General features: G+C 43.0%; 1 protein-coding gene across 1 annotated transcript; it reads left to right on the top strand.

Moving 5' to 3' along the window:
* Window positions 1-217: 217 nt before the first annotated feature.
* tdo2a (tryptophan 2,3-dioxygenase a) lies at window positions 218-7,941 on the top strand (the record flags this gene model as incomplete). Its single annotated transcript, XM_080008263.1, has 12 exons — window positions 218-252; window positions 373-478; window positions 871-961; window positions 1,395-1,465; window positions 2,945-3,072; window positions 3,210-3,396; window positions 4,570-4,677; window positions 4,768-4,879; window positions 5,051-5,108; window positions 6,356-6,435; window positions 7,027-7,117; window positions 7,785-7,941. 12 exons carry the CDS (start codon window positions 218-220, stop codon window positions 7,939-7,941), a joined length of 1,224 nt encoding a protein of 407 aa, XP_079864389.1.
* Between the last annotated feature and the right edge of the window lie 3,189 nt (window positions 7,942-11,130).

Consider the following 11,130-nt stretch of genomic DNA (forward strand, 5'->3'; position numbering starts at 1 on the left):
CCGAATAAATGCTTTTGGTTAAATCGGGAAACCATGTGGTCCTGCGAAGCCCTGGACAAATAAGACAAAGTACACGGCGCGGCGGTAAACAGGAGGGCGGGCCGGATGGAGGAGTGTCCCTGCCCCTGATTGGACCAGAGCCACCTTTAAATACCCCCAAAAATGGCAAAAGTTGAGAAAGTTTGAGTTTGCAGCGAAACAACCACCCACCGAGAAGATGAGCGGATGCCCGTTCTTTGAGAAGAGGCACTTGTAGGTTCCCCCAGATCCTCCGCCTCACGGGGCCACGTCCTGCCCCGCGGGGGCTGCCTCCTGCTGTTTATTGTTGTTTGTGGCGGTTCATTGTTGTTTTGATGCTTTCCGTCTCCTCAGGTTGTTCAAAAACAAGCCTCCGCAGCCGGACGACGGGGAGGAGGACGCGCAGAGCGGCGTCAACAATGCCGCCAAGGGAGGAATCCTCTACGGAGAATACCTGCAGGTACGGAACCTGCAGCGCTCTCCACTCTGGACCCTTCTCCACACTTTTTTCCATTTCATTTACACAAACCGCCGACACCAGCTGCCACACTGACGCTTAGGCCCAGATATCTGCTTCAACATAATGAGAAGCACATTGATTATATTAATTTGGCTATTTCTTTAAAAAAAAAAATAATAATTGATTGCCTTTTGGGTTCTTTTGTTTTTACAAAATCAGGCAAATCGGCTCCATTTTTTTCTCAGGCCTCTTCTTTTAGTACCATTTTTTTTTTGCTTATTATCAGTCCAGTACAATATAACTATTTAGCACTTTTTCTCCAAAGAAAAAATAAATACATTTCCGTTTTTAGGGCTTGTTCTGTTTTTTCTAATGATGTGTATTATTTGCAGCTGGACAAAGTGGTGTCGGCACAGGTTCTGCAGAGCCAAGTGAAAGGAAACAAGATCCACGATGAGCACCTCTTCATCGTCACCCACCAAGGTAAAAATTGTTTTTTAATATTCAAATTTTCAATTTGTCTTTCTCCTTTTTTTATTTGGTCTTGACATTTTGTTACAAGAATTAAATCAAATCAAATCAAATCAATGTTATAATAGAGGAAAACAGGGCAGGAACAAACGACAAAAGAATAGAAAGAAACCAGATGAGCAGATTGTAAATACAAAACAGAAATATAAGAAACACATTTGAAAACAGATTAGTAAAATAATAAAAATAATAATAATAACAATAAATACATGACTGTGCTGAGTGAGACCGATTTTGTTATTACTTGATTTAATAGGAAAAACAATTGGATACAACAGGTGTCTTATTACTTATTCATTTATTAACCTGAACCCTTATACTGACCAAGGAAAACATTAACTTTTTTTTTACGATAACCAGTGAAGCACGTCTCCGTCTTTTTCAGCGTACGAGCTGTGGTTCAAGCAGATCCTCTGGGAGCTGGATTCTGTGCGACAGATCTTCATCAGTGGACACGTAAGTTGTGTTTCAAAAAGCCATGGTGTGTAAAATTACATTTTTTCATAAACCACCATCCAGAAAACATGGATTCACTTTTAGGGATGGAGGGAACAATGTATTGGGGTCATGATATATATAACATCAGGGTGGTGTATTTAAAACTCAATTCGCTTTCATGGAAATGAAAATTATTAATAATAATAATAATAATAATAATAATAATAATAAGAAGAAGAAGAAGAAGAAGAAGAAGAATAAGAAAAAAATACATATATATATATATATATATATATATATATATATATATATATATATATATATATATATATATATATATATATGTACGTGTGTGTGTGTGTGTGTGTGTGTGTGCATATATATATATATATATATATATATATATATATATGTATATGTGTATTTTTTTCTATATATATACACATTATTATAGTCATTTTAGTCACATATTATAGTAATATACTAATGATATTATTCATCCCAATCACATCTGGACCAAGGTGACCATGAGCTGACTACGTGTCACTGCTTTTAATGTTACATTAAACCCTTTTCAAACCATTTGTTCGATAAAACCTGGGCATAATCAGAGTTTCAGTTGATATGTTAGGCGGCTCCTGATTGGCTGCTGCGGCCCCTCCGCCTCCTCCGCCTCCAGGGAGGATGTCATCATTGTTTACCAACTGAAACGTTGTTTTTGTTCATCAAAACATAAAAAACAGCCGAAGCCAAGCAAGGCCAAGGTTTTTGACCCCGGGTTCGGGTCTTCACCAACACTGACTGGATATCTAATGTTATTTTACACATTTAAACTCATAAAAAAAGTGATGTAAGTGAAAGGCTTATCTTAGTTCATACACAACAACACAATCTCCTCAAATGTATCATATAAGACGTCAGAAAAATAGCAGCAGATGATATCAGTTATTAGTGTCATCCCTTATATAAAAATCACCAAAGTGACGTTCCCCAATTTTCTTTTCTTTCTTCTTGAGGACTCTTAATTTAGTCATAGTTTGTTTACTTGCTTGTTATCAAGCTGATGAACATAACTCTTTGAAATAAAACATTCAAACAAATAACGATTAAAAAAACAAGATCTTAAGGAGAAGTTTAAGAAAATATCAACGAGTCAGTGGATTTATTATAGAATTTATGGATTTTCTTTGAACTATTTCATATTTTTTCTATTGGCCTCCCTGCTTCAATGCGTTGATTCCACAGTCATCACTGTACCTGACATATCCACTGTATACATAACGAATAGTTATATATAATGAGTTCAATAATATTTATATAATTATTAACACAAATATGATTGTAATTATTATAATTTTATCTATTCTATGATTTATTATATTATTATTATTTTATAAATAATTAATTAAACTAAATTATTTTATATATTTTTTAACAATTATATTATTATTATTTTTTATGTCACAAATAATTTTTCAATTTTTTCATCTTCTCCAGGTCCGTGATGAACGCAACATGCTCAAAGTCAACACTCGCATCCACAGAATCGTCATGATCTTCAGGCTGTTGGTCGACCAGTTTGCCGTCCTGGAGACCATGACGGCCTTGGACTTCTTCGACTTCAGGTCAGATGCTCCGAGAGACCTTTAGATTTGGGCGTTGGAACCGTCAGATATACTTTCGCCGCCGCTGGTGAGTGAGCGGCCCCCCATCGTGATCGGGCCCTGACCGGTTGTTTTCTGGCTGTAATTGGACCATGCAGAGAGTACCTGGCCCCGGCCTCTGGGTTCCAGAGCCTCCAGTTCCGCCTCCTGGAGAACAAGATCGGCGTTCCGGACAACATGCGGGTTCCCTACAACAGACACCACTACAGGGACCACTTCAGAGGTCACGAGAGCGAGAGTCTGCTGGCCACCGAGCAGGAGCCCACCCTGCTCAAGCTGGTGGAGGTATGTCAGATTTCATGGGAAAATACAGGTTTTGAAGCGGTGGCCACTGGGGGTGGGGGGGGGGGGGATAGTGGATCGGTCCGAACACGACGTAAGTTTGTGGTGTACGTAGATAATGATTTTTTCCACTTTTTTCACTTTTCAATCAGAAAACAGAGGAAAATAATTGAGATGTGTGGAAGAAATTCTACCGCAATGATCGCTGCAAGAAAACAACACTGAGAATATTCAAGATTATTTATTCTGCAGAATAAAGAGAAAGGTTCAGTACTGCTCCAAAGCAGTGTTCAGACCAGTCTGATCAAGAGGCTTTATACAACAACAGAGGGTGTGGCTTGGGTCGGAGGTCCCTTACAAGTCTGCGTCCCCCCCAACTGTTTCCTTGGGTGCCACCCTCAGACACTGAAATTCACAGGTACTTGCAAACTTGACCTGGCAGACGCGGATTGCACGACAATGCACCTCTAGGCCCCCCTGTTGAGTTTCTTCATCTCCATAGAAGGTCAACAGAGCCCAATGTGCTCCGATCCTTTCAAGTTAGAATTGACGTTGTCGGGAACAAAAACATTTCTCTTTACATAAACTCTGGGGGGTTCCTGGGGAAACAGAGACAAATGTTTTAACCCCCCCCCCCCTCTGGAGGTAGAGGCCTTTGTCCTCATAACTAAGTCGTTGATCGTATGCAATTTTCAACATGCAACATAACAGTTTATTGTGGAGTGGACAGATGGAACAAGCCGGGAGCAGATGTCTTATGTCATGTGTGTGTGTGTGTGTGTGTGTGTGTGTGTGTGGGGATGGGTGATTTACCTGTTGCTCGTCGATTGCTTTGACGAGCAACAGGCGTGCAGCCACCCTGATCCCCGCCCAATTACCTAGACCCAAGACAGGTGTGGCTGCTGAAACCACACTCTTTTTACCTCTTTTGAGGGGGTCCAAGTCTTAATTAAGAGGTTCAGACTCCAGTAATTCGAACCAGGATTTTTGACTGTTAGACACCGTTGATTAGATCCTTGTGCTTTAGAATTCAGTTTGCTGAAGCAGCGAAATCAGAACAAAATACCGGTTGCACCGTTCTTTTGCTATAAGTTTAGGTGGGAAAATATGCTAAAGGGTTTTAGAAAATGGGACTTAAGTGCTAACAGTGCTAACAGGTTAGCGTGTTCTCCTCAGGAATGGCTGGAGAGGACACCCGGCTTGGAGGAGAAGGGCTTCAACTTCTGGGAGAAGCTGGAATTCAGCATATTCGACGGTTTGACAGTCGAGAAGGAAAAAATAGAGGTATCTGATGTGATCCGGCATCCAATATTTACTGATCAATTGATCGACCTCTTTTAATGATTTGTTGGTGTGTTTATTTGTTTGCTGAAGGAAATGGCAGATTCTGAGGAGAAGGAGGAGATGATGACGGAGCTGGTCAAACAAAAGGAGCATTTCACTTCCCTGTTCGATGAAAAACGCCATGACCATCTCCTCAGCAAAGGTGAGTTCTATCCTCTGTCTTCTACCCGGTGATCCAGCTCATCCGTCGTGTTCACCAGGACATCGAGCTTCTGCGTCTGCCCCCCCGACCCCTTACCACAGGATGACACCAAATTGAAATCAACCCGGAAATAAGTCAATGAATTTACTTCCTTTTTCCTCTCCTGCCCAGGTGAAAGAAGACTGTCCTACAGGGCTCTTCAGGGAGCTCTGATGATCAACTTCTACAGGTACCTCGGCCTTTTTCCGTCCTTCCTGTCCTTGTTACCTCTCGGAACCTGTTTCGTGTTACTTCACCCTAGAGGCTGGAACTGTCCAGGCACTGTCCAGTGTTGTGCTGCTCTTCAGCAGCTGTATTGGAACCTGAACCGGAGGTTAAAATGCCTTGCCCAATGGCAATTTTGTTAAGGAAGTCGAGTGAAATTACTCCCTCACACTCGCCGTGCCCAGATTTTCAGAGTGCGTTGCGCTTTACCCACATACAACCTCTGAGCAGTGATTGAAGTGGGCCGGTACGCAGCACCGGCACTTCTACCTTTTACCCTGTGGCGTACCGGGACTTTTTCTTGAGCACCAGCACATCTCACAAGCTGCTGATACTTTGTTCTGCCTTTTAATGGACAAATATAGTGGACATATGGTAAAATATTTCATATTTTCATGAGTTGAAGCGCTTTTTTTGATTATAATTACTCATGGCAACCCCAAGCTCGGCACAGGGTTGCCCTGACGTCTTTGACCATAAATCGACATGGACGGGGAATAAGATCATTGGCATCCATTTTCCCGCGTTCTTATTCCCACCTTTTTGGTGGATACAGCTGGTTTCACTCATTATCTGTTCGACCGGGTTTGTTCCATCGTTGGTAACGGCTGCTGCCCACACTCTGGTTCAGGAGCATTAGCAACTCCAACTTTGTATCAGGTCGAGAGGCAGCAGGAAGTGATGTTGTGATGTTGTGACGTTCAATGGGAGCTCGGAAATCCGTCATTTGAGTCGGTGGTCCCCGTGTTAACATAACATCAAATCTGCAGAGTAGTTCAAAACGACGTTATACGTGTTCAAATAAATAATCTATACAGAGGGAACGCTGTTCACCGTTACAGGTGTGTGCCACCACCTTGCAGTGGCGTCAGGTCTGTTATCTCGGTAAACATCGATGAGCCCTGAAATTCCAACTTAAATGCCCCCGTAACATGTGAATAAAAGTGCATAATTACAGTTAGTAAGTAAGTAATAAGAGTACTGGCAAAAAAAAATTTCCACTTCAAGCACTGCCTATGAGTCACAAGCAGACTTGTTGAACCTTCACATTTGCGAACTTTGATAAATGTCCCTGTCACTCATCTAAAATAAACACGACATTTGGTCGACAAGCAACTCCAGCGGGGCGTGGTTGAGTTTAGCAGGCTTTAAAGTGCTTTTCAGCCAATCCCAAGCTTCCTCTCATCCTGGAACCTCTTTGTTGTTCCACAGGGAGGAGCCCAGGTTCCAGGTCCCCTTCCAGCTGCTCACCTCCCTCATGGACATCGACACCCTCATGACCAAGTGGAGATGTAAGTTTCTGCCGTGGCCGTCGAACGTCTCAAAGCTGTTCGTTATTTCTAATGCTGTTCCTCAGTAAACAGTTCGTAGCACGTTTAGATTTGTGAACGTGCACTTACCTGCTCAAATGTCACCACATTGTCCAAATTGACGTCCCACTTCCTGTAAAGACTCTAGTGTATCCATCATCAAAGCTGATTTGACAGCTGGTTTAATCCTAATCAATTGGCACAGCAGCATCAACGGCATCCACACCAGAACATCTGCAGGTTTTAGGCATAGCAGACAGCTTTGAGGGTTTTGAGCTTTACAATATTACCACCACAGAAGAGGAAAAGATAGAACGGGTCTTGGGGGTTTCCATTGAACTAAAGTTTCTGCACAGCCAAAGGAGTTCTTCTCAGCTCTGCTCCGTCTGTCAGTAGATCCGGCAGCTCAATTCCCACAAAATCGTTTTTTTTTTTTTCCGATAGCCCTCAGTTCTATCTTTTATTCATGGAAGCCTGAATGGCAGGGCACAAAAATTGGGCTCAAAAGTTGGTTTTATGTTTCATGTGTTACAATCCTTATATCTCCTTGTTTTTTTTTTATCTTCTATGTAGACAACCATGTGTGCATGGTGCACCGTATGATCGGCAGCAAAGCCGGGACCGGCGGGTCGTCTGGATACCATTACCTGCGCTCCACCGTCAGGTAGCCTGGCTCAGGGATCACTCACACACAGCGTCTTTCCACCACGGAAAACACTTCCATTGTAGGGGCTGAGTAGGTTTGATGAAAAGCAACGGGCAACATTTCTTCATGGTTCCCTTGGCTTCTGTATTCGTCCGCCTAATCCGTGCATAGCAAAAAAACATGATTTAAGGCAAGAAAATCGCACTGATGTAATAAGTCTGGGGAAAAATGTACATTTGTGTAAACTGACTCCTAATAATATGCACATTCACCTATTTACATCGATAAAATCTGAGATAGATTTCAAATTTATTTCAACGTTTTACACAACCCTTTTTACACATTTTCAAATATGTTTGCACCTTTAAAAATCTATGGACAGATGAAATACATAGAAAGCTGTCTGCTAGGCATATCTGCAACAGCACAGCACATGTTCAGGGTCATCACGCTGTCAGTTGTAAACCTAATAGAGCTTTATCCTGCAGAGCCTGCCTAAGCAAAGAAGGTGACAGAGCAGGAAACTAAAAACAAATACAAATCCAGAGGCAATGGCATGAAAGAAGATTTTTTTTAATTGGAAAATCTAGGTCTTAAAGTCAGATTTTCATTGCCTTGACATCCTCCAATCCTCCACATTTCTAAGCGATCAATGCATTTATTTATCCGTCTCCCTCCCCCGCAGCGATCGCTACAAGGTGTTTGTGGATCTGTTCAACCTGGCAAACTTCCTGATCCCCCGCCACTGGATTCCCAAGCTCAACCCCACCATGCACACCTTCCTGTACACGGCCGAGTGCTGCGACAGCTCCTACTGCAGCAGCGAGGACTCAGATGCATGAAAAATAATTAGAACGATGGTGAACAGGGTAACAGAAGCTGCTAGAGTATAAACTAAATATATACACAAAGAAAATAGTAGATGCATGAATAACTTTAACAAACAGATTGAATGAAGGATAAACAAAGATGATAACTGACTTCAGAACAGATGATCCTACTGTTTCACGTAATAGTCTTATTGTACACACCTTGTTGTTGAAAATGTAAACTGCTGGAACTACAGGTGGAGGTAGATGATGATAGAGGATCAGTGTTGATTGCTTTCAAACACCCATGTGCTACACCATTATGTTGCATATACTGATAAAGGGTATATATTGTATAAACACACAAGTGAAAGTGAGCCTCCCTGGATCTCGACAATATCGAAATGGGATGACCTGCCAAGCAACCACCATGTAAATACTGTTAATATAATGTACTATCTTCTATTATTTGTATAGTATTCTATATAGTGTTAAGTGTGAAATAGGCTAATTAATTATATTCTGTATTTATGGAGTGATTAACGTGATCTTGTACAGGAAGATTAATTAGGTATAGTTTGTTGTGATCTTATCTTGTGTATTTACTGAGAAGTACTGTGTAATGGACGTTTTTATTCTCAATGGTTATGGGATTTACAGTGTGTGTGTTTGTGTGTGTGAGTGTGTATATATGTGTGTGTGCGCGTGCGCGTGTGTGTGTGTGTGTGCACACGAGAAAGAGGATAGCTGTTCAACACATTCAAGTTTTGACATTTACATGGAAGCTGAATTATATTATCACCACAATAAAAAAAAAAATGTCTAAATGAAGTATGTTCATTAAAATATACTTTGAGTGTAATTTCATACATTAATAATCACAAACATTTTGGAATCTGGAATGATGAAGGGGAGATAAAGGGAGCGAGGGAGGGAGAGAGAAAGAAACCAATTTAGTTAGAAAGAGAGACAAGTAGAGAGAGACAGGTAGCTGGTGTCTGGTCATCCTGTGGGGGCCGCTGCCGAGTGCTTTCCATTTTCTCTGGGTGGGGGGTAGGTGGGTGTGGGTCATGCTGCAGGGTGCGACCATAGGCCATACTCACATTTTTTTTGTGCTGAGGGCTCCAGTAGCTAGGGGTGGTTCAAAGTTCAAAGTTCAAAGTGTACTTTATTGTCAATCGTACCATGCAACACGTAATTACACAGAGGATCAAAATTGCGTTTCCCCATACTCCAAATGTGCAAGTAATATTTGTAACACACAACATATGACATGAAAGTGCAAAAAGACAACAACAATAGACACAACAACACAACAAGACTAAGGTTAGTCTTAATATACTCAAGAAGTCAAATGAGGTATGTTATTAAGGTAATAAGGTGCAGTACAAAGCTAGCAGCAAGAGGATACATATGTATACCAAGGGGATACATATGTATTGTCAAAATGTAAATATTGTGCAGTCAGTTGGTCTTTGTGGGTGTCGTGTTCATGTCGTGTTTGGTGAGTTTAGCAGTCTGATGGCCTTTGGAAAAAAAGCTGGTATTGCACCGCATGCTGCGGTAGCGCTTGCCAGAAGGTAGGAGGGTGAACAGTTTGTGTGCTGGGTGGGTGTGGTCCTTGATGATATTAGTGGCTCCCTTGCGGCAGCGAGACGGGTACAGGTCCTGGATGGATGGTTGTGCTGTTTTGGTGAGTTTCTCTGTTGTCCTCACCACTCTTTGTAGGGCTTTCTGGTCAGCTGCAGAGCAGCTGCCATACCAGACTGAGAGGCTGCTGGTGAGAATGCTCTCAATAGCTCCCCTGTAGAAGGTGGGGAGGGCAGAAGGGGGGAGGTCAGCTCTCCTCATCCAGCGAAGGAAGGAGAGGCGTTGCTGTGCCTTCTTTACTAGGAAGGTGGTGTTGATTGACCATGTCGGGTCGTCTGTGATGTGCACCCCCAGAAACTTGGTGCTCTTCACAGACTCCACTGCACTGCTATTGATGGTGAGTGGGACGTGTGGTGTGTGTTTCTTTCTGAAGTCCACAGTTATTTATTTTGTCTTGTTTGCATTGAGATGTAGATTATTGTTGTCACACCAGTTGATGAGTTGATGTACCTCCTCTTTGTAGGCTGAGTCGTTGTCATCACTGATGAGGCCCACAACTGTTGTGTCATCTGCAAACTTAATGAAGTGGTTCGAGTTGTATCTGGCACAACAGTCATGTGTCGCCAGTGTGAACAGCAGAGGGGACAACACACATCCTTGGGGGACTACAGTGTTCACAGTGATGGTCTCTGAGGAGTTTTTGCCAACTCTTACTGTCTGTGGTCTATCAGTAAGGAAGTCCAGTAGCCAGTTGCAGAGTGGGGTGCTGATGCCTATTTCGCTGAGTTTATTTACCAGGTGTCGGGGGATGACTGTGTTGAAGGCGGAATTGAAGTCAATGAACAGTATCCGCACGTAACTGTTTTTGTTTTCCAGATGAGCCAGGCATAGGTGGAGTGCTGTTGCTACGGCATCATCAGTGGAGCGATTGGGACGGTATGCAAACTGGAATGGATCAAGTGTAGTGGGGAGACTGGATGTTATGTGGGCCTTGACCAAGGCACTTCATCATGATGGGCGTGAGTGCTATGGGTGGGTAGTCGTTCAGTGTTGAGGCTGGGGATTTCTTGGGTAGCGGTATGATGGTGGTGGGTTTGAAGCATGCTGGTAAAATGGCTTGGCTCAGAGAGGTGTTGTAGATATCCGTGAGAACATCAAAGACAAGGTGGGTCATGGTGGTGTTGCCTGTCTGTCCACCCAGGGGCAGTGGTTGGGGCTCTGTCGTGGGGTGCCGGGGGGGTTTTCTGTCAGAATCACCTATGAGGGGTGCATTTGGTTTGTGTAGGTCCATGCTCGGTGCTTAGTGCTTGTGGCTGGGCCTTGCTGGCTGCAGCATGTCAGGCCTCGTCTTTGCATGGGCCTTGGGGTTGTGGGGCCCGGCTCCAGAGGCCCTGTGGTCTATGGTCTCTGTGCTTTGCTCCGGGGTTGGGGACTCATATTTGGGCATTGGGGGACTGCTTTGCACATCTTGGGGATACTTGGCTTCTTGCGTGTTCGTGGCTGTTCTGCAGCTGCGGTGCTTTGGGCTCTGAATGTTCTTGCAACTGTTGGGTATCATGGGTGGCTGTGGCTTGTTCTGCTGCTGGTCAGACACTATGATAAGTGTCTGACCTCATACTGCAGAATCAACAA

This window comes from Zeus faber (assembly GCF_960531495.2).
Source record: "Zeus faber genome assembly, chromosome: 10".
Lineage (NCBI taxonomy): Eukaryota > Metazoa > Chordata > Actinopteri > Zeiformes > Zeidae > Zeus > Zeus faber.